The sequence below is a fragment of the Rhopalosiphum maidis genome, chromosome 2, assembly GCF_003676215.2.
Source record: "Rhopalosiphum maidis isolate BTI-1 chromosome 2, ASM367621v3, whole genome shotgun sequence".
NCBI lineage: Eukaryota > Metazoa > Arthropoda > Insecta > Hemiptera > Aphididae > Rhopalosiphum > Rhopalosiphum maidis.
The window spans coordinates 33,949,610-33,975,893 of NC_040878.1; the positions used below are offsets into that span (position 1 = coordinate 33,949,610).

At 30.9% G+C, this 26,284-nt stretch overlaps 1 protein-coding gene across 2 annotated transcripts; it reads left to right on the forward strand.

The window, feature by feature from the left end:
- Positions 1–25,601, forward strand: LOC113554977 (serine/threonine-protein kinase NLK). Of its 2 annotated transcripts, none has more exons than XM_026959213.1 (9): positions 1–687; positions 9,620–9,749; positions 9,824–9,879; positions 20,960–21,152; positions 22,071–22,280; positions 22,485–22,673; positions 22,786–22,990; positions 23,095–23,188; positions 24,841–25,601. In XM_026959213.1, exons 1-9 carry the CDS (start codon positions 470–472, stop codon positions 24,848–24,850), a joined length of 1,305 nt encoding a protein of 434 aa, XP_026815014.1. In that variant the 5' UTR covers positions 1–469; the 3' UTR covers positions 24,851–25,601. The 2 variants fall into 2 exon arrangements, 1 of the variants encoding a protein (XP_026815014.1); XR_003405320.1 differs by having other exon boundaries at positions 470–687; positions 23,095–23,251.
- The last annotated feature ends 683 nt before the right edge of the window (positions 25,602–26,284 follow it).

The window sequence follows — 26,284 nt, forward strand, 5'->3', positions numbered from 1 at the left end:
TCTGATTCAGTGTCGGTCGAACGACTTGGCAAACGGTTGTTCGTCGTACTTGTGAGGTTGGTCCCGGGCAGCGCGCGTTCGAACACGGTTGTAAAAATAATATTGTCCCATTCTCTTGTGTTTTTGTATAATCGCACGTAGTTTTTTTTATTTTCGTCAACGTTGTTGTTATTATTATTATTGCCTTTTGTTTTACTGTCCGTCGATCCTTATCACACGCATAAGTGTTCCACTGCCGAAACAAAACAATAATTATTCTTCGATTATAAAATATATTAAAATAAATAATTTAAAACGTGTACGTTGGCGAGTGTACAATATATAATATTTTACGGGACATTACGTAGCTAATCGTGTCGGTAGATCCGCTGGTTTTCTGGTTGTCGTCGTCGATTATCTCACAACGTAAATGAGAACGAAACCCACCGTGCGCCGGAATTCGTGGACTAACCGTCACTGACGTACTGTTATGGCTGTGGTCGGCCCGAGTCGACACTCCAGGGTGTCAATGTCACTGATGCAGGGCTCGACGAACGGTCCAGTTGGCAACCACCAGCAGGCCAGCGCTTCGCAACAGTTTTTCCACGCTCAACAGCAGTCTCACCATGCCGCGCAATCGGCCACTGCACATCCGGTGGACTATAAGCCTGACAGACCGATTGGATATGGCGCCTTTGGAGTCGTCTGGTAAGTTTACCTTCAATTATGTCTTTTTTATGGAAGACAATGATATTGCTTCTACCTTGTGGCTTGTGCAATAAGTTTGCTCATCAACCACACTCAGCTTTTGACAAATGTTAAATGTATTTATCACACTCATTGAAACTATCTGCTAATAGATACCTACAAGTATACCCTTGCTTCAAAACGCTACCCACTTGTCAGACATAGTAGATTGTGTTGTACGGAATATCCCTTCATTTCCAAAATAAGTGACATAATTTGTGTTACTCAATCCCCCAATATATATTTAAGTTACTGTTATTACTTTACTATTGTTTCTTATGAACTATTCAAGATGAGACTTCATATAATTTAATAGATGTACCTACCTAATGTCTTATATTTTGATACCTAATTCACCATTATATTAAACCTAAAATACCAAGGCACAGTCTTTAAAATACTTATATTCATCTTCATAAATACATACACAATAAGTATAATCCTTATAGGTACTTCAAGTAAAACGTACTGATATTATCGTGTATGTACATGAGTTCTGTAGGCTTAACTATTATTTTAATAATAACTGATAAGTGATATCGTAATCACATTGTTACCATTATTAGTTCCATAATATGTTACCAATTAATTACTTTATGATATGTCATATACTCATATATTATTATAAAGTAGTATATAATTCAAAATGAGGATAAATTGAAATTAGAGTTCATATTTTAATAATTTAAGTTAACAAACAATATCTAATATAACCCATAGGTAGTGATATGTATTGACATAATTCTCGACCTTACATTAATACCTTTATAAATTATACCAATCAAAATTATTGTTTATATAATTACTTATTTTTATTATTATAGAAAAATAAACTCAAATAACTATACCTAAGATTTATTATTACTTTTTATTATTAAATATTTTATAACAAGTGAAAACTATAAAATACAATCTTGGGAAATAGATACCTAATTTGTATTCTATAACATTAGATACTTTAGGAATGCATTTTTTTTCTGAGAATTATCATAAATCCATATAAATATTCATAAATAAAGATGAACAAAATACATATTATGTACATACATATTATATTTATAAATAAACATAGAATTAAAATTAAAATGTGAATAGGTTGTATGCTATTATTTAGTTTTATTATTATATCACTGTGATTTTAGTTTTTCTATTCAATAATAAAGTAAAAACAATAATTTAATAAGTATATTAATACCTAGATATATTTATTTTGAAAATGTACTGTATGCAGGTAGTGGTAACCTACTAATATCATAATATTATGTTAATTTATTATTATTATTTAAACTTAATATTATCTTAAACTGTGTTTTATATATACCTCTTTTTAATTTATTTGTCTAAGAATTAATTTTGTAATACTTTTCTTTTTTTTTCTTTTATCAATTTAGAAAAACCCTTGGACAAACCTATTATAAAGCATTTTTACTGTAAAATATTTAAACACTGTTTATCATGTTGATATTGCATTAGGTTCGTTTTTCAAATACCTACAAATACTAGGTATATATTTGCTATTTATTATTCAATATTAATTGGTAAATTTATAGTTACATAAAAATCTTTCTCATAATTTCTAACTACCTTTTGTCAAAGTGCAAAGATAAAAATTACAAGGAAAACTCAGTTTTATGATTAATGTAATAAACTAATAACTTATTATGTATTACTCTGTACCCATTAAACATATTAATTTAAATGGAAGACTTTATTTACCATAACATTATGAATTTTGATTTGTTGATGGTCTCATCAATAAGAATTTGTTTGTTTGTTTATTTTAAATACAATATAGACACAAAATAGTATTGCATATATTTTTATGTATATAGTAAAGTATGCAGTGTATTTAGGATTATAAATTTAAAAAATACAATTAAATTTAAAGCAAGATACTACTTATCTTAAGGCTGTTGAGCATCCCATACTTTTTGTGGTTTTAGGCCAATAAATGAAAGATTACTTAATATATTTCCCGATGTCCAATTACTGTAATAAATATACATATGAATTTATTAGTCTATAACTTAGATTTTGTAAGAAAAGTATTTTCTGATTTTTAATTAAAAAGCCTTAAATTCAAAATTATTTTAAAACAATTTATTAAACAGACAAAAATACATTTTTTTCACTTATACATATTTATATCAAATTGGTTAAATGTATAGGGAAAATAGTTTTCCTATAATGAATTGTTTATATTTTTAATTTTGGACTCTAACTGTGTGTTAATTATGTACATTTTACATATTGTGGTAGATTAAAAGAATAAAAATAAATAATTTTGAAGTAATAGTAACTATGGTTAATATTTCTATGAAATTTTATGAGTGATTGCAACTTTAATATAGGTTTTATTTTTTCTATTTGATTACTAATTAATATTTTACATTATAAATCAATTTTTTTTTTATAATTTTTATGCTAAATAAAAATTGTTATTATATTATAAGTCTGATAAATAATCAGTATTTCTCCTGCAATTTAATGACTGTGTATTTAAATTGTGTATAATTTTGGCGCTGTTTTTAATGTAAAAGGCTTTGTAAAAATATTACTAATAAATTATACACAAACTCAAACATTTTGGAACAATACCCATATAACTAATTATAATTTATTGAACATTTAACTATAATTATTTTATTTTATTATATTATGATTACATATCTATTTTTAATAGATAATATATTATAATATGGATAATAAATATGTTATATAACATCAAAAGAATAATAAAATTGATTCAGGGAAAGTCTGTAATCGGGAGGCTCCTGTTTTATGCTCTTAAAATTAGGTCAATGGTGGGGAATGTTACAAGGGGCAAATAATCAACTATATTTTAGATTTTATTTGTATATACTTAAAAAAAATACATTCAAGAAAGAAATAATTAAAGCATTTTTAAATAGGTATGTTTAATTTAAATTACAATATTATTGTAATGACAAATTTGAGTTTAAAATAATTATTATATTATATATATTATAAGGTATACATAGAAAAGTAAAATTATAATATTGACACAAACTATTGATGTATTATTACAAGTATTTCATGTTTCTTATCTATACTATTAATAATGTAAAAGGGTCAAGAATTTTTGATAACATAATATAAATGTACCTAATATAATTTTAATAGTTTTTTGACCTAAAAATTAAAAATATGAACTACACTCTTTACTGTTAGTAATATTTAAAATATTTTTCTGCCTTTTCTTTTAGTTTGAGAACATTTTTATAAGAATATTATTTCCAAGTCACGTATGATTTATAAAATAACTGACCATGATATAGTTGAAGATTACATAATTGTAACACCATCGGATATTTTAAAAAATCAACCAAATAATTGATTTGTAAAACAATATGATCTTCAAAACTGTACACATTTTTCAGTAATGTATTCTAAGGAATTTAATTTTTTTTATCATTTATCATTGAAATTTCCTTTGAATTAATATTTAAAAAAATAAATACTCCCTTATCATTATTTATCGGCTGTTTAAAAATTGTAATTACTTAATCCATTTAAGATCCACATAAATCCTTAGTTTATACTCAACAATTAATTTTGCAATATGTTATTAGACTTGTTGTGATAGGTAGGCAATTAGATTATTTTATTGAAAACAAAACGTATTTAGTTATCTTTCAATATTTAATAATATTATTTACATTAATTCATTCTTATTTCATGATTATTATTATTAATATTGGTGTGTTTTCTGGTAAAAATACAAAAGTATTAATAAAGTATTATAAAGAACAAATAAAAATCTTTGTTGCTAGTGTCAGAATGTCCCGAAAAAGTTCAATCTTACAAACGCATTCGTAATAGTCTTATAAGAAATATTGATAATAAGTAGGTTTCCCATTATGTTGTTCTAATAGACCTATTAATTTAATTGTTAATATACAAAACAGTTTCTATGATCATGATAATATAGTATTCACAATAGAAAGTTTGGCTATTTTAGTATACGAGTAATATATTTCTTGTAATATTCTTTATTGTTACATTTCTCTACAATATATAGAACCAACCGGAAAAAATGTTGGTACGTTGTTTGAATTCGAGATGAAAATTGTAAAAATTCAAGGCGAACTGGGAAGCCAGATGTGGGCATATATTGTCTGTTTGAGGGATCAAACCTGTTTTTTTGTCATGGTGTTTAGTTGTTTGAAGACTGATTTGGAAGGACTATAAGGGCTGCCTGTTGTATGCTTGTGGAGTAGCAGGTGTCATAGCCTATAGCTATGCAACCTTAACATCTGTGCACGGTAGAAAAATACCAACCAGTTATTGGATACGTCTGGACCCTTTTCAGCAGGTAACCTACTCTCAGCTGCTTCGGGATAAAGTTCCCTGATAATACTGCTATTCTACCTATACATCATATTATGTGGCATCACCTAATGTGCACTGTGTACCTTCTTTGTTAACTGAAAATAAATAATGCGTTTATAAGCTAAGATGTTCAATAATCTTTCTTACGATTTACGTGTATCGTGTATGTATTATATTCTGTAAAATATATTATAATCATTGTCAAGTATTTTTAATTGGTTTTGTATGATAAAGCTATTTGTTTTTGTAGCTCTCCCAGTAGCTTATTTTTTTTGTATTTTATTAATTTATTATTATGTAATCTCTGTAATCACTTAACAATGTTTTTATAGTGGACTTCTAAAATGATACTTATTCTCCCTTTAAACGTTATTTGCTGTTGGTCCTATGTTCAATGGTTCTTTTGTTCTCACAAAAGTGAGGCACATAAGAAAGAGACTATTTATACGATATTGTTTTATTGTAATAATTATTACTAACAAGTGCCCTTATAGTTTATTATTGCATAATGGTTTGTATTGCTATATTTGCTTTTACATATAATATACACTTATATTTAATCTGTACATATTAGACTAAGTCACCTACCGGTGAGGCCTCTGTCGTAACTTTTAAGGTTGCCCTGGTTTTCGTATCGGTATAAACTATAAATGTATAATCAACGAACCAAAACCTATTCGGACTGGAGCCGCCCCATTTAGACGTTACGCTTCGAATGTATCTACCCACATTTAAATGTAAATGTTGTAATTCCTGTTATTCACATTTATTTAATACTTATTGAAAATATAATAAATTAATATTATTACAATAGTAGGAAAACTTTCTGTAATATTATATGTTATTTTACCTTAATATGTATTATTGACTGTCTGATAATATTCTTTATCTTATATTCTCGAATTGTATCATCTTTTAATACAGGTACATTTAAAGTTACATTTAATTTTATTAAAATAGTATATGATTCGTGATAAAACGTTGTAATATGATTACATTGATGTGGATTATTATAGTTTTGACACAATGCTTTGTTTTCGCATTTAGGTAAGTATAGATACTTTCTAAAAATGTATTAAATGCAAGTGATGAAACCTAATAAAAATCAACAAATAACACCGTGTTGTTCTAAAATCAATAAATAATAATTTTTTAATTAATTTAATGTTTTCAATTTTAGACTATTTATTATTATTGGTTGGCATATTATATAATACTCATTAAAGACAGAATAGTAGTTATAATTAAATATATTTCTCTTTCTCTCTCTTCTGATGTACGTTGATCAATGTAAAACAACTGATATAGTGATATACATTATAAATATTCAAAAATAATATGTTTGACTATAGTACAGTTATTATTTAGAACACATTAACAAATTTATACATAATTTAGTGCAAAAATCTTAACATCCAATAAACTTAAGTGTGATAAATGTTAATGCTGAATTTTGACTAACACTATCGTATCTCAGAATAGTTAGACGACTGAAAATATTGAAAATCCGAAATTTTTTGTAGATATATTTGCTTATTAAGCACAGGCCGCGTCTTGTAATATAACTTTATGCGGACCATAAAGTATATTATACGTATTTAAAAAAAAAAATTCGAATTTCGAACGAACTGTCCTTTGTGCATGAATACCTTTTATCATTTTATGGATTACACACAATAAAATATTGTCGTGGGTCAATGTTAATATTATCGTACCACTGCGTGTACACAAGGATATGCACAACGTGTGGTGAACATATACTATTTATATTTATATATTATACAACTGTGCTGTTAAGTTGATCAAACCATATTTAATTCGAGTAGCTTGTGTACTATATACGCATAATATAATATATAGTGGGGCGGACGACGGGTACAACAACTGAGTCAGTCGTCGCTGCTGCTACTTTAAATGAATCGATATTTACGCCGCTCGCATTCCATATAGGCCTCGGTGTGCTGCATGTACACCGTCGTTTAGAAGCCAACTGTACCAACGATGTTCTGTGTTAGAATTGCGTGCATATACTATATAATGTGCGTTTGTGTGTAGAAGGGTCATTGTTCACGGGGTATTTTTTTAATGATTATTACTATTATGTAAAAAATAATAATAATAATCTAACCGTATAATACGAGTATATAGTTATGTATGTGTATAATAAACAAAAAACTTGAGGAGAGAAAGACAACCCACTAGAGAATTTGACTGCGGTACTCTTCTGCAGTATATGCGCATGCGTATACCGTTATACACGGCACAACACTAATTTCCCACGAAGAAAACCGTCGTGTGACCAGACGCGCGTTTCAAATAAACAGTTTCGACCTCCTCCCTCTATACTCGTACTCTGAACGTCTTATACTCGTATCTTATGATATTATATATTAGGTACCTACAAGAATTTATTACTCGCTCTCGTTATACAAACTTGGGTTGAAAAACCTATTCAGTCAATAAAAGACGATTAATAATACGTGAATGAACTAGAACTCTTGTGACGCGCGACGACGCAGCACTTACAATTTTTTTATTATTAATAGTTATATTTTATTATATGTTCTTGTGATGCACATGTGTTATTTTTATTGTTTGATTTCGTGTGTACTACGGGGAAGCCGTGTATTATTGAGTATTCATTTATAAATATATATATATGTGTGTGTGTGCTTATTTGTGGTTGAGAATATCTAACCGATGCTGCTGGTGGTCGACTGCTGTATATAAGATTGCAAGCTGCTGTTGTGTGTCAGCCACCTGCTGGATCATAGCCGGCAGTAGTCAAACTTGGCACAGGTGTCGTTTATGCAAAAGTAGTATGTACCTAATCTTGCAGCGCGCTGCGGCTAAGTGTAAAAAGTATATAAAAACAAAAATACAAAAAATAATAACTATCGAAGTGTTTTTATATAAGAGTTTAATTCGGATATATCAGTACATAAATAATTAATAACAATTATGTATTGACTCGTATATACGGTTGCATATATGAAGAGTGAGACAATAGTGAAGGAACCGCGGCGAGAGAGAAGTAGGAGATACACATCTTTATCGGATCAAATAATATGTGCGGTCTGAAAACCGTGGTATGTGCCTGGTAGCACTCGTATAGAAGTTATTAAATTAATATGTCCTTGAAACTCACAGCATATAATACACGCTCATATACGGTGGTACTGACCAAAAAGAAATAAATAGAAAGAAAACCAAATGATATAAAATTATAAACGATAAGTATGACCGCGGCGGTGTAGATTATGTAATAATAGTTAATACGGAGTTCAAATAGCATATAATATTACCTATATAGATTGTAAGTACTTTAATAATTATTAGACTAGTGTACAAAAACATATATTTTAGGAACACGGTTCTATACAGTGTAAAATATAGGATAGGTCGACACGACGATTGCCAACGAACGGTATTCGGTCGGAAAACGCGTTGTCGTCTTCAATCGGGACGTAACGTGGTCTTTGTTCCACTTGGTGTTTTGATATGAAACGAAAGCATAACAATGAAACCTCTATACGGTCTCTACGCTTTCTTTTTCCCATCAACTGTGAACTGAAGCAGTAGCATTAACAGTCAAATATCTCTTGTATATATAATAATAATCAAATAACTGTGAAAATGTTATTAAAAAAGTTGTACCTACTGCGGTTAAAAAAATATATGCAGGTTCATAATGCTTTATACATAATAAGCATAAGTGGAAGGAAAAATATACTCGCAACACTATCATTTTTTTTTTGCATTCATTATTTTGCAATTTTCCGAATTCTTTAATGACTAATAGTGCCTTATTCTCTCTTCTATATATATTATAGTTTAGGCAGATAGCTTATAATATTATGTTATGTCGGTTTTTAGGCAATATTTTATAATCTTTCCGTATGGTGTGTTACTTCAAATTAATTACAAAAACGATGTAGGAACCAAATGTTTTTTTAAATCGGTCTCCAAAATCCAGGTGTATTTTATAGCATGTATTTACATGTAGATACTATGTACAATATATCATTGTATCTGTAAATTTGATCAATATTTGTGTTTAATAAGTTAAATTGGACTGTACAATATACATATTAGGTATTGGAAAATATAACTATTTTATATTATATGTTAAGTTGGTTATCATCATCATGTTGATAAACTTTATAGACGTCATATATCGGTGCAATATATGATCGAAAAGCGACCCTGACCTAAGGGGAAACCGATTCATATGCGCCAAAAGTTTTTTTTCTATACAGCTCTACGCTGTTTCCGTAGACTTTTGCGTCTTTGCCAAACATAATTTCTTATTCATTATCATATTGTAAGAATAGAATATTAGTCAACTTTTAACAAGGCCATATAGATTCAATGAACATTGTATTTAATCAGCATAATTATTGTTATCTGTATTATACTTATATAGCTATTCGAGTATGTATATGTAGGAACAGTGTTCTTTGCATTATTTAGGAAATTAAAATTTACCTTTACAAAAGTTTAATATTATAATAATAGCGTGTTTAAATTGTGTTTGCAGGGCTGTTACAGATCCACGAGACGGACGAAGAGTTGCGTTGAAGAAGCTTCCAAATGTTTTTCAATCTCTAGTCTCCTCGAAACGAGTGTTTAGAGAATTAAAAATGTTATGCAATTTTAAACACGAAAATGTAAGTTTCTTAAAAGCTATTATATTTATTCTTAATGCTAATAAATAGTATGAATTTGTTTTACACTTATATAGGTATTGTCCGCCCTTGACATTCTGCAACCGCCTCATTTGGATTTTTTTCAAGAAATGTATCCTTTTTATTTTGTTATAATCGACCACAGGTAGGCCACGCCATTTATAGGCAATCCGGAAAAATATAGTATATTTTCCGTAATAACTATCACAGTGTGTTTATGCCCGCGCGCGCGATGAAGTGATGGATAATTTGATGACATTAAATTGTAGAGTGGCATAGGACCGTGCATTCCTATCGAGCTAATATGCATTAGTCACCCGGTTTATAACAATGTTACCTACCTCGCCATTATAAACCAGTATTTCCTGTCTCTTCTTTGTTTCTCATAGGTCTTTAGTAATAGCGGGTTTATTCGCCCTATACTGGGCGGCTGTTTAACGCGGTTGTATATATTCATATTCACTATTTGGATAAAATTTATATTGTTTATAACTTGTAAAGAGTTATAAGAGTACCTAGAGAAAATTGTAGTAGGTGCACATAGGCGCACGCGCATGTGTGTAAAAATTTGTATAATGTACAATGTGAAGGTACATTGTATTTTTTTTTTATATTTTCAAAATACATAGGAATTTTGTTTTGTCTCTAGGTACTATTGTGCGTGCTTGTAACTGACATCACGTATACAGTGGTTATGGTTTCATTTGAGTGCATATACCTCTGAGATTAGTGTTGTGTGTACGATGATACTAAGAACGACAAATGATTATATAGGTCCTAGGTAATGAATAATGTATATGTATGATGGCACAATATTTTTAACATACAATTGATAACTCTGACGACTAATATGTTTATCTAAATAGTTAAACAATACATTTTTATATAAATTGCGATAACCATTTTCTATATCTGCTATTGTCGTAAGAGTTTTTAAATTTAAATAAAAAAAATTTGTATTTAAATCATACAACTATATAAATACAGTAGGTCTAAAGAGAATAAATAGTGTTGTATATTGATACTTGCATTAAATTTCCAAAACAATAAGTCGTTTATAAACTGTAGAATAATTCGTAAACGTTTACGTTAAGCTATACCCTTCTTGGCGTTTGATATATGAATTTGGGTATGATGTTTGAAAAAATCTCTGCGTTTACGTTACATCCTGCGAAAAAAGGCAACAATACTGATCAGTAGACCATTTGAAAATGTGAGGGTGAAGGTCGTTCAACTCTCCGTGTTTTCCCGTCGGTCGCCCTTCATGTAAGTTATACGTTATTCCCCTTTACAATTTTTTTTTTTTTGTTGTTAACGGTTACTTTTTTGAGTTAAAACCAGTTGAGCTGGCTGCGGGATATTACGCGTGTATAATATATAATATTCAGTACTATATATTGAATGCGGGCTTTATTTGAGTAATATAGTAACAGCCCTCGTTTGTGTGAACTCATTTTCCCGTAATCATCTGCTCCAATCAATAATATTAAAGTTGCATATAAAGAGAGAGGGGAGAATGGGGGAGATATTACAATATATTTTGCTCAGGTTTTAGTTATCTTGTTTAAACGTGTTATAGATACTTGGATCTTGTTTGATTGTTTTTTAAAAAGTTCACATTTTGTATGTAGGTATCTTTGTTACTGCTTTAAAAAAAATATTTCCTCGTCTTACTTGATTCATTCAAATAAAATGTAATGAGGAGAATTATTATGCATAAATATTTACTGTAATTCAATCTCAAAAAATCTATAATTGGAAACTCAATTATTATTTTGTTTTGTTAAATAAATACATTTAAGTATATTTACGTTTTGCTTTAAAAAAATCATTCAAAAATCTAAAATATCTGTAACAAATCAAATTTATTTTGGATATTATTTTATTTTCACTGTATTAGTGTTTATAATCTCTTTACCATGTTATTATTTCATTATATATACTATTTATATTATTATTATTTGTTTTAAATGAAATAAACCATAATTCACCAATAAAAACATGTTTAATACCTTTATTATTGTTGTTTTAAAATTCATTATGATGTTTTTAATTCTTTATAATTAATCTTTTCATTTTATATATAATAATATACCATATAATTTTTAGTATAGTACTAGCTGTTATTGCATTGCAATTTTTACTATCGTACTACTTGAACGGGATATAAACTGTTTTACCAAATTTTGATGTATCATAATTTTTTATATAAAAAAAAAGTTAGTAACGATATGTCGAGTTATTTGTTCTTTCTTCAGAGTATGGGTTTCCGTGTGTGCGAGAATTATTTAAATATAAATAAATAATAACATCGTAATATTGATTGGATGAACATTTAAGTCAATAAGCAAAACTTGACTGTATTATAAGTTGGTAATTGTTTTTGTGCTCGTTTCGTATTGACTATTGACTTAGACTTATATAATATATATATATATTTAGAATAATAAGTGATGTTTTTTACATATATAATTTTGATGTGTGGTAGTCGATACGGCGTATTAATACAAATCGATCGAAGAGAAGTCTGGCGGCGCTAACTGATTTTCCCGGAATTTTCTTACTACAGGGCTTTCCAACGATTCTAACTTTAATGATGATGATAACGACAACGACTGTAGTAATGGATAAAAAGAAGCCACCGCACTTTCTCTTCTTTCTATTCGTGAGTAGGAAACAGGAAAATTGCTTTTTCTATTGTATTTTTTTTTTATTGACTACTGTCTAATACTCCATTACGCGTTATTACTAAAATATAATATAAGGTATTATAGCTCTCTAGTATCTGTAGTCTACAGTATTCTACTTGATGTGTATAATATTCTTCCTTTGGTGTCTTGTGCAGCAGAAGGACACTTCTCACTGCTCAGTGTTGTATGCGGGTACCTGTACCTCTTTACATTTATCGTATCCATCTTTGTCTGGGGATACATTCCAAAAAATCAGTATAAAAAGGGTCTGTTGGTATATTATACTATTCTCCTTTGGGTTCGTGTGTGTATGTATGTTTAAGTGCATTTATTTCATGGTACTTATTTATCCGGGTATATTTGGTCACGCGTTGGTGTGTGCCTACCTGCTGAGCATATTATTATTATTGTACACACATGTACTCACTTGTACATGTGAGTGTGTATAGGAGGCGCTGACGCCGGAGTTCTATACAGGGGGAAAAACTGGTTCATCGTACAAAGACCCATAGACCCGGGCGAAGACGTTCCGCGCGCGCGTGTGTTCGCGCCGCCGCTACCCCGCACTGTGTCCTGTCCGTTCGGCCTAACGCCGCCGCGCGGTAATAACACAAAACCGACTGACGGCCGCGCGGTACGCGATCGCTGCTGTTGAGACGGCTATCACCCGTCGGTGACCGGCTTGGTCGGTGGTGCGGGGGAGGTGTCGAAATGTTGGTAACCTTGACGGGAAAATTGTTGTTGTATGCGTGTTGCATTGCCGACCGGGTGTAATTGACCTGTGCCGACTCAGTATAGAGTATAAAAAAAAAGTGTATTTATTATATTTTATAATAATAAAATATATTTTATATTTAATACAATATTTTATTGTAAATAACGTATGCGAATGTGTTCACTGTGCAGGTCCATCGCTCTTTTTGTCCAACGTTTTGTGATGTGTTATATTGTCGCGCGTACTACACTTCGTATTATTGGTTCACAAATTAATAACATACGTACTTGTTGACTTTTTACAGTAATTGCGCGCGTGCATGTGTACATATATTCCAAAGTGCAATTTGCAGCGTTATGTTTTTCGTCATTCACCCCTTCCCTCCTGGGTAATCGTCATCCTTTACTTAATATAACATGGTGCAGTTATGTTTTTACTGCGTATATTGAGGACGGATCGGCGATTGTTCCGTTTTCCCGAAACTGAAGTTTGACTTTTTTAATAGCATTTTGTCAAACTATAAAAGAAATAATAATATCGTGTTTTCTAATTTGGGTTACGAAACGAAACTAATTTTGTGAACGAACACGCATTCTGTATTCGCACGTTCAACACGTATACGCGCGAGCTCCGATGCGTAATGTGTATGATGAGCTTGTTGCAATTTTCTACATTCATCGTCTCGGAGAAATGCGTCGCTGACACCGAAAATGATATAAAGGATGTATCGGATTATTTGATTAATAGTAAAACATAGACTATATAATATGCTGTATACACACATATAACTATGGCCTGTTGGCCTGCGGAGAATTTAAACGGTATACCCGTACACATAAATTTTGCTTGTGCGTGGGTGTGCGTGTATACATAAGGTAATTATCTTCTGTTAAGAAAACCATCAGGAAGTGGAAGTAAAACTAAATTTGTGTTACAGTAATTGTATTTCTATTATATCATATTTTAAGGTTATAATCAAATGTTTATCATATCTTTCAGACCAACGTTAAAACGACCGATAATTAGAGCACCCTCATAATAAGCGAGATGTGTTTTTTTTTCTCGAAAGGAATCATTTCCACGCCAATAAACTCCATATTGTTTTTACGTCTTGTCCTAGTTGTCGGTTAAAATATTATAGTATATAATTTTTAATACCGTACGACAAAATTATGAAACGTTTTTCTTCCGGTCTCAGGTGGTGAGACGAGATACTTGAATCACTTGAGTAGTACTATACGTGACTACTATTTGTGTGTTTTTAGGATGTGTTATTTTTTTCCTCTTATTTGCATTCACAATATATTATAATTGATTCGGTTCAGTGACTCTCTTTGACTTCAAATCGAGAGAACCTTGAACATGGTGGCGGTGGTTTTTCTACAATATCGGTTTCGACCAGCACCTAACCGGACCGTTGTCGACGCATTCCCGGGAGTGCTCCGCTCCAAGGGCACCTACCGAGGCTTTTCCCTCTCTCAATCTCTGTCAACCGGTCGGTGGTGTTTTCGCTGTCCACAACCAACAAATCCCCCAAAAACCATTGCGTGTAGTGTATTATAAGGTACATTTAATATATATTTATATGCTCGCTTCCACAGCTGTTTCTCCCCTTTGTTAACCGTGTGTATTGATCATTCCCAGCCTCTGACGAATACGTATTATAGGTATATGTAATAATAACTGCAGCAGCATCAGCAGCAACTTATATAATATAATACGCGGGTGAAAAGCAGGAGAAAAAAATCGAATCCGTCAGCAGCGGAGCCCTTTTTGCTTTTCCCTAAAGTCCGCGTCCGGTGTTTGCTTGTGTGTGTGACACGTGCGATGACGCGGTATGGCCTTTGCTGCGTGGTTGCTGCTGCTGCAGAAAGGGTGGCAGTGGAAGTATATAGTAAGCCACGTATACCGCCTTTGCCGCCCTTGGTGGGCGCCACCCGCCCGGACCGAGGGGAAAGGACAGTAATTTAAAATCCCATGGTGGTGGTGGCGGGCCGCGGCGTAATGATACGGTCGCTATGGTTACGGCCGAGGCAGATGGCCCGGCGACTCGACCCGAGACCGTTGACGCCCCTGTTTCCTCTCGGTGGCTGTGTTGTGTCCCGCCCTTCCCGTTCTGCGATGCACCATTCCTCCGTGACGGGTCGTTTGTTGGCGGGGGCGATGGAGTGTGGACTGCCTGAAGGGGATTAATAATTTTGCGAGCCCGGGAGATCGTTAAAAACGCGAAACGGTGTAGCCGTGGTGCTCTTCGTATTTATATGATATATTGTGTATCTGTATATAAATTTGTGGCCAGGCACTAAAATATATATTTCGTATTTGTATACTAAAAAATATAAAAGTAAAAAATGTATTCCTCTATGTAGTATAGAGTGAGCAAAGATTATCGAAAACGGTCAAACATATTTTTACTTCCTGCTTCTTATATTACCGTTTCATTAAATAATCATACTTTTGAATTGTTCAGCAAACAGTTTAATAATATAATCCTTATCATTGGACTCGTGTAACTCGACAAACTTTTTACAAGCATTCTATAAATTACCTATCCGACCTACGAAGCCCATAATATGGCCAATAACTACCATACGGAAGTTGCGATGAATATGCCGTTGTGTATGCAGTAGTCCCGGAAATAATGATGATGACTGAGTCAGAGATGTGTCGCCGTCATCGCGCGTTATTAATTATAGCGATTACACATTCAATGTATACTCTTTGTAATTTCATTGTTAAGTTATCTCATTTTTATCCGGTTACTATACGAATTTATGAGTACCTTTATAATAATCGATTTCAAACAAAATCAGTTCAGGAGCTGTGCAATTAACGTGACTTTAACCATCAGAAGGTTATTGACTGTTGTTTATCGTGTTATACGTACCTCTACCTACGTAAAATGACGATATTTTTTATTTATCATGCCTTAATAGTACAATATTTATCATCGTATGTGTGCTATGTAGCACACAATATAATCGTCGCGTCCGCGTTAAAGTTTTATAATCATATATTTACATCACTGTGTACATAATATAGTCAACGTAATTAGTATGCTAAAGAAAAAAATTATTAACCTATATTTTTTTCTTAATTAAAGAGGTGTTTTAGATTAATTTTAACGTTTATATACTATATTATAATACAGTATGATGTTTTGACTGCATTCATGCGACCATGGTAGTGAATTTATTTAATAGTAATTTTATAATTTATTCTATATATATATATATGAATGCAAATTATTATTCAAATTAAAATGTTTATTGGTAAATATTTATTTAAAGTAATTTAACGACTGACTGCTCAATACGGTCTTGTTTCTAGTTATTTTTTCAACCGTTATTGTCATGAATTTTGTATAATTCACTAGATAACTAAACGGTCATTCTCAAAAGATGTACTTCGAGTTGCGTGTTAAATTAAAAATATTTAGTATATATATACTTAACGCCACAATTCAAGGAGAATTTTAAAATATTGTTGTCTGATCAGAGGGTTTTGAAAATTCAAAATAAAATAAAATACCATTATTGCATCTTAAGCTCTCATTTAAATGCATGGTGTATTTTAACAGTCCCAATGATACACATTTATAGAATGTAGATATTTTAACAAAACGAGGTCATCAATCTTGGCTTTGTAATTTTATCCGGTTATGTTCCACAAAAATTTAAATATTTGGTTTATTTTTTCATTTATGCATATGGCGCATTAATATTCGATATTTACAATCTGCAAGTTGATAACGGCCACATGCGCGCTTAAATGACGTCGCTGTCGCCTCCTCTTTCGTGCCCTCGCCTACCTCTCTGCACTCTGTCTACAAGTACTCTCTTTCTATCTCTCCCCCTTGTATAGTCATCATCGGTGAATCAACTCAAAAATTATTTGAGTGATTTACACAGGTCTTCTCTCTCCGTGTGTCGTTGAAACACAAATAGATTTGGGCAATTAAAATGTGTGTATGCGTCGTGTACTGCACACATACCACAGAGGCTTGTGTACAGAGAACTCTGGCGGAAATTGAATTATTATAACATATAGTATGTGCATCTGTGCATAATTTATATGTATATAATATATTATATACCTAAATATGTATAATATATATATATGTGTGTGTATTTGTATGTGTACGATACGAACTGCAACTCCTATTAAATCTGCGGATATATTATATATAAAATACTCGTCCCGCATACAGTCCCGGGTAAATCGGACGCGACACTTATAGTCAACGACTACCCTTTAAAAAATAATTCTCTGCTGCCGTCGATTATTATTTCATCCCCGCAGCGTCATGTGTACGCTACTCACAAGCGTTGCTTATGTCATCGTCGTATTATACCAATTTTGATCGGATCATTTCGGTATGCGTACATAAACGTGACTACGCGAAAACATTATAAGTACCTATGTGTTTTAATTTTTAATTGATCGATTTTTAATACATTTGGTCTACATTTAATATGAGTATTTGAAAAATGTGTGCTTGTAAAAATCTAAAGTACTTACAACTTTGAAGGTATACTCTTATTTATAGATTATGTTTATTTACGATCAGACGTCCTTCGATTTTTTTTTCAACAGACCCTCTCTTGTATATTGTGTTACTTATACAGTTATACATGCATTAAACAGAGAGGAGGGCGAACTGTAGCTGTAGCTCGTGCGCATTAGTAATCTCGCATTCTTACTCCTCTAAAGGGTGGAGACAGTCGTCATGTGGCGATAGTGTAGCATAGAATACTTGGGTTCTTTGGACTACGGACACCATCTTGTGAATCTCGTCGTATTTTTTCCTGCTTCGTGGCTACTAACATATCGTATTTTTTGCCACACTCATACAATTTAGATAAAATGTATAGCGACATATGCCATATATTATATGTATAAATATAAATTTATCTATTTTATTTGCGCGTAATCGATAACTGCTATTTTGAACGTTTAAGTACGTTTAAGTATTTTATTTGTACACATACATAATATAGTCTTGTCCATATATTGCGTCACTATAACTTTAAAATCGATTCAAATGATTGTTGTTTTAAACTAAACATTTAATGTTTATATATATATTTATATGCAATAATCGTTCATTGTTTTAAACCGTTCCATGGATTTTAACCCGCTCCCGTTCATTACACTGGATCACCGCCGTCGGCTGATGGCTTTCATATATATCTTTATCCCTCTCTCTTTTTGGTAAGTCGTTAGTATAATACCGTGCGTTCCCCTTGTATAAAATATTTTAACTCGTCTTGTCCTCCTTCCATTCAATATTACAATGTATTATGGCAACCAAATCTGCAACAAACTCTTCGCGCTGTAATTTATTTAATATAAGCTCTGGATGGGCCCTCTATACGGAAATGACCTTCGATAAAGTTTTCATTCGTTAAAACAACACTGTTGTAGCCTAAATGGTTGAATTCATAGAGTAGGAGGGTTAAAATGGCACGTGGGAGAAGTAAAATATAGACTATCATGGGTCTATATGCACGTTTTGTGGGAACTGGAATATTTAGGGAGAAAATACCAATGTAACGATGTTTATTCGAAGGAAACTGGTTCAGATAATTGTATTTATTCAATAAATTTATAGATTTAATGTTACAATAAAATAGCCAAAACGCATAACATTTCTTAAAGATTGATTTTTTTTTAATTAGTATAAGTGTACATATAAGCATTTTAAATTTTATCTTCTCATGCTTTACAAAAATATCCATCTGTTAGGATTAAGGTTTACTCCAACTACAGATTAATCTTTACTTAGGTACTAGGTATTTAGACATTATTTTTCTTACTATAAAATGTTATACACCCTTCATTAGATTTTTTTGTTTCTCTTGTGTTTTATTTAAAACAGACACTTGAAACTATTCCGATTTGTATTAATGGGCTTTGTGTTCTCGATTTTGGTATAATATATTGTTGCCTCTTAACCATCATGTTGACATCTATACATAATGTTATTGTACCCAACATTGTGTATACTCATGTAGTCTATTGTATAATATTATTATATATATTATATTTATCCATAACCTACACATAAATTAAGTCGCGCTCACATATTATTTACTGCACCGAGAAAGTATTCATTTTAAACTCTTTAAATTGTATAGTTACTGTAAGTATGAATTTAAAATTAACAAGCACACATTAACTAGTTTTTAAAGAATAAAATCACAATGTATTGCGCTACATTATATTACTATTGGTGCCGTACGATATTTTACGATCTATAGTATTATCTGCTTTTTTCTCGCGTTTTTCATTGTTATTATTATTTTTAACTCTTTTACTTTATCCTTGAATGTTATATATTTGGATGAAAATGATTATATATGTGCTTTGAGGATTTATATTGATTCTCATATTATAGTGTCGACATCATCAAAGTGCGCACTCAAAATAACATGATTATTTTAAATAAGAAAGTCTATATTTTATGGAAATATACGGGTTTCGTTGCGTGTTAATTGATTGATATTAAATTCTATTATCGTACTTATTGTTTAAAAGCATTAAGGAATTCTGTTGTTGTTATTTTTTAGTATTTTTTCCATCATGTTTTCCAATTATACATTGCCACGTGATCATAAGACTGCATAAATCGACTGTGTACATAGCGAGGTATATACAAGGTATAGACATATAGTATATACAAATAATTTATTACTGGCGAACGTTGACAATACTTATCCGTCGTCGTCAAGGATATATACACGTTGCACGCGCGGCAGTTTGTATTGTGTTGCCCCTAGTTCATCTAAATTTGAATTTTTAGCAGCTGCAACTCTGGGATTATTGCATTATATATTATAATATATATATATACCTTTAATATAAAATAATAATTTTGAACCCGATTTTTTTTCTTTTTTTACTTTCACCTCGCTTTTCAACTAACGATCATCATAAACTAAAGCTTGTACTCGGTGCACGATATATATTATAGAGTAATGTTTGTAATATGTATATCATATAAATTATTATAAATTTTAATTAATTTATAATCCGGTCATTAATTTTATTGCACTGCTTATATTAACGAATACTCGTACATGGATATTGCAAAATAATTATTATTGTTCGACTCTTATTAAATAAGTTTATAATAATATAGACTACTCGCGTTGTCGTTATAATATAATACTGTCCCTGGTCAATGTATGTCTGGTAATACGATCTTGATTAAATACCGACGTTACGTCGTAGACTTGACACAGCAATCGATTAACCAAATAGCTACGACGCGTTCAATTGTCGTGTTTACTTTAAGTCTTGATGAAAAATGGGGTCGTCTCTACGGTATAAAATGGGTATTACAGCTATATTCCGTTTAACATCACTGTACGTGTACCGTATATTATACTGCGATCGTCGTCCCCGAAATTGGATACCCACAGTTGAGTAATAACTAATATTGTCGTCGATATTCTTTTTCCCCTCTTTTTATTTTTAAAACGACAAAAAGATCCCTTAAAACACGTGGTGGTGGTGGCGTCGCTCTATAAAAATCTATCCATCATTCTAAAAATACAGTATGTTAAAGTCATCCTATACCCAGCCTTCGCGCTGTATGTAATTTGTTTACATTATAATAGTAAACTAGACGTGGATAACAAGAGTGTTGTCTCGTATGTTTATTATTTTTATAATTTGTAAAAGCATCTCGACACACGAGACGCACATCAATATTTCATTATATATATATGTCTATTATATTATCGTCATCTTCATTTCCTTGACTTGTAGCATAATCGTAGATACGTAATAACGGAACTAATGCAGAGTGACTTGCACAAAATTATAGTGTCGCCGCAGCAGCTGTCACCGGACCATATAAAAGTTTTCCTCTATCAAATCCTCAGGGGTCTCAAGTATCTGCATTCTGCACGAATATTGCACAGAGACATCAAACCAGGAAATCTTCTCGTCAACAGTAATTGTATTCTAAAGGTGCGTATTTATATAGTAATAGTTATACTACAAGTATTATATCGTATAATATATGTCTTTACTTTAATATAATATTATAATGATTCGTGATATAATAAAAGTATTTTTTTCATAATTAAAGTTTATATTTTGATCTACATTTAATAATAATAATAATAATAATAATAATATCAATGATTTACATTTCTATTCAGAATACGGTTTATTAATTTCACGCCCGAGTTCTACCGCCGCATGCATCACGCGAATCGATGGATGGTTCTTTTTTTTTAACTTAATTAAAAAATACATATATTAAAATACTGCATGTAATAATAATACAAAAAACTATTCAAAAATGCACTTTTAATAAAATCTCTTAATTTACTGAAAAAATTTAAATATTTTTTCACCATTAGATATAAAAATCAATTTTTATCACACTTATAATATTATATATAATGCTGTAACTACGTTATACAGTTTTAAGTTCCTCTTTCTGTCTCGTATTAATCGATTCAGATTTCTTTTCCTGTTTTGGAAACTATAGTTTAGTCGTGTACGCTTGTATTGTTTCTAGATATTATTATAATGGAGAAAATTTTAAAAGCATTTCGATGTACTCGTGATCATAAATCGTCAAAAGCGATCAAAATTCTCCGCAACAGCAACTACATTACAATATAATTATTTATCATCAAATTTGAGACCATCGAGAACGCTCCGTTGTTTTTGTTAAATTCACGATAAAATGCATACTTTTTACATCTTTTATTAATCTATCTATTTTGTAAATGATTTTTGTTTTCAACCGCTGCATCATCGTGTTTGTGCAAGAAATTTAAAAAGCCCATTTAAAGACTGTCATTTATATTTATTAATATAATATAAATACGCCATTACAACATATAATATTTTTTAAATTTCCTGTGTTTTAAGATATGTGACTTTGGTCTGGCCAGAGTAGAAGAACCAGACGAGACGAAACACATGACTCAAGAAGTGGTGACACAATATTATAGGGCACCGGAAATATTGATGGGAGCCAAACATTACACATCAGCCATAGACGTGTGGAGCGTCGGTTGTATATTTGCCGAACTCGTCACCCGGCGGATACTGTTCCAAGGCCAAGATACAGTTCAACAAGTAAGCCACTTTAATACTCCTAGTTAAGTGCACGTGGATATAGGAAATATGATAACCATTTTGCTGATTTAGTGTACCTATTATTTATAGAATATAATCGTAAAATGTGTGCGCATATCCCGTCACCCGATGTCGTGTGAATGATTATAATATTAAATGTATGCGTACCTATTCTAACTTATATATACGCTTATCATTTTACAGTTGGAGTTGATAACGGACTTGCTCGGTACGCCGACCATGGAAGACATGGCCCACGCGTGTCCGGCCGCCCGTTCCCACATGCTCATACGACGCATGAAGAAACCGTCCATGTCGCTATTGTATTCACTGTCTTCGTTGATGACGCACGAGGCGGTTCACTTGATTTCCCAAATGCTAGTTTTCAATCCGGTAAGTGTTTACATACAGATTGAGTTAAGTCTTTGTATAGCCTCTTTGCCGTGTGCTGCTATATATTTTAGTTTTTTCTTCATTAATAATTTTGTTTTAACATAACATATAGGATAAACGGATGTCTGTTATGGACGCGCTGGTCCATCCTTACATAGACGAGGGTCGTCTTAGGTATCACAGCTGTATGTGTAAATGCTGTTTCACGGTACCGTTGACGGGTCTGCGGCATTTCTGTATGGACTACGAACCGGTTGCGCCACAGACGTTCGACGACAAATGGGAGAAGAAAATGTCGAACGTACAACAAGTCAAAGGTACGCATGTATATAGTGTAACTTTGTTTATGTAGTTTTCGTCAAGGAAATATCACGGTGACGGTATCTATAATCGCGTTTTACTAAATCTTTATGTTTTACAGAGGAACTTCACAAGTTTATTGGCGACCAATTGAGCAGTCATCGCGTACCATTGTGTATAAATCCCCAGTCAGCAGCATTTAAAAGTTTCTCTAGGTAAGGCTGTGAGAAACATCCAACTCTTCTGAATCACCAAATAAACTACACCTCGACTAACCGGTACCTATATATATATATTGTATACACAATGCATATATACATACATTTTAATAATATCTCGGATTAGCACGTATAATTAACTAATTATCTTACAAAATATATACATTTATGTATGCATGTATAGGTATATCGCCATTTCAACATGAAACGTATCCAAATGTACATTTATGTTATTTCTATTTTTATTTAATATTTTTGACAGTTTTTATTTTTTAATCGGTTTGTGAATGTGCACAAACGTGACTGCCGTTTCAATTTTGAATAATGTAGTTGGATATAGGTCCTACTTTATTGGTATATATGAGAAAATACATTTCATTGTTATTAATTTACGGTTAGATACTTGATAATATTGTACCGTTGCGCAGTAATAGTAACTTCGGCGTTAGCATTTATAATTGTTTGAAAAAAAAAATGCTATTTTTAAACATGACGAATTTTACATTGTACATTGTTTTAAAAGCGTTTCAATGTATGTTGAATTAAACCAAAAATTTGAACAAATTGCAGGTTTTTATACATCAAATAAATATTATTTGTAGTGTTAATTCCGATGAAATACCTTTTCGTAGATGTCAATTTATCGATCTCATTGCTTTTTTAATAATATCTTAATATAGTAAAGAAAATAATTTTGGAATATTTGGATGTACTTGTAAAGCACAAAAAAAAATGTTTTATATATCAATTTAATTGGTATGGTTTTAAAGAATTGACCTATTATCTATTTAATATTTGCTTTGTTTTCTTTTATTAGCAACTTCATACACATAATACTTAAATAAAACGTCTATAGATACTTTTTCTATTTAAAAAAAATTACAAAAGAATTTCCATAGAAAATTCGTATAACCAAAATAAAAAATAGATATTATATACAATTTTCCAGCGTATAATTATAATATTAATAGTGATGAAAAATGTTATTTTTTGACTAAATGCTTAACTAATAATGTTTCAACAACGAAAAATTTGACATATGTAATTTTAACTCTCATAATGAAATTGAATACTTAAAATTGTCAACAATATCAATGTAGTTCATAACACGATTTTTTCGCTATTTCCGTTTACATATTATGTTGATAGTGAAATATATTTCCATGTAATTTTAGGTGATAAATAATAATTATATAAATGTGTGTGTGTATATATGTATATTGTACATGTATTTTGTGATGACATCTGCAGTTCAATATTGTGCTGTTAGACCAAATACGTCGTTATAGTGCGGTATCGATTTGTTTAATTTATTATCCCCGCCCTCAGAGTTTTTTTTAAATAATAACGTCCCCCCCCCGTTACACTATTTGTATGGTTTCCGGACGATATACTGGTGATAGCGTCAATGTCTTTTGAAAGATAATATAATATTATGTTGTATGACAATATTGTGGTCTACAGTAAAATCTAAAATCTAAAATATATAATGTTATAGCTCTAAAAGAATCCTGCAACCGATATGGGGTTTTCAATTTTAACGATATGCGTTTAATGTATAAAAATTATGTCCCTCAATCATGTTATTAATTAACATACCGCAATAATGCAATAATATATTGTAATAATTGATTTTTTTCGTGTTTCAGTGATGTTTGATCGGAGCAGACTGCCTCAATTCCTTATATTTATATGTATTTACATTGTGTATATATATATATTATATTAACGTGATAACCGGATCTCAAATTGGGCCCCCCGAGACCGAGACTGAATGAATGTAACACAAATAAAATCGAGACAAGAAGATTAAACATAAAAAAAAAATTGTACATAGTTCTGAATTTTTATTTCTTTCTTTTTATTATATGTGTGAGCAAAATGCTTGATTTTTACTGATTTAGACGATTGAAAGCTCAGTGTCCCAACTTTTATTTATATTTTTTTTTTTAGTACGCTTATTTTCTTATAATAATTATTATTTTTTAATTCTTTTTTTTTTTTACCAACGATAAATTTTTTCGATTTTCTCCGATTTTTAATGTTTACCAATATTATATAATAACGCATCTTATTTATAAATATGAAAAAATAAATAATACTTGATTTTTAAACTTTATTCATCCGGTAATGATATTAAAAACATACGCACACGATGAACGCTATAGGTTTAAAGACATAACATCAGCTTTAAACGGTCATAAAAAGTAATGTATCGGAAAGACGTGTATTTTATATTTTTAATTGTGTATAATATATTAACGCGGTAAAAGACGAATACGAGAACGCGGTAGTTTGCGTGGAAAATACTTTTTGTAAATAACGTACCTAAGTGATTTTTTTTTCGTAATGTAAATAATTATTTGTACATTTTAAATGTGTATTATAATAATATGTGAATCGCACTTAATTGTCATGTACTTTTTTCGCAAACCCGAAAAACGACCACGCTGTATAGTAATATTGTCACTAAATTGTTCTCCTCCATCCATCTCTGTATTGTTCAATCGACGTAATAAATATTATTTTGTATTCAAAATACGCCTAATAACACACAATGCATACATTTGGAGTGTTAGTTTTATAAGTAATCATCTATACGGATCGAACTATAATATAATATATTTTAACAACATATATATTTTATTATAAAATTTCACAGATTTTTGAAACATGATATTTGTAATAGCTGTGTGAATTATTATTATTATTATATATTTTTTTTTTGTTAACAAATAGAGCGGGTGATTTATTAAATTTTAATAATATATTTCTGTTTTTGTTTCTTCAACGATATTAGTTGAGTGTATCCTTGTAAATTTGTTTGAAAAAACCATAATATCGTCAAGTCTATTATTTATTATATGTACAGTAAAACAACGACCATATTATTACGACGACACAGTTGAATTACCTATAAAATAAAAAATATCATTTTTAGTCATACTTTTGTAATAAGTGCCGACTACTTCAGTAGAATTCTGCTGTGGTCGTCGTAACAGATTTATATTATACATACACATTATAATATATTTTATATATTTTCCCAACGATCAGACATCTTGTTTAGTGGTTGTTTTATATGTAACTATT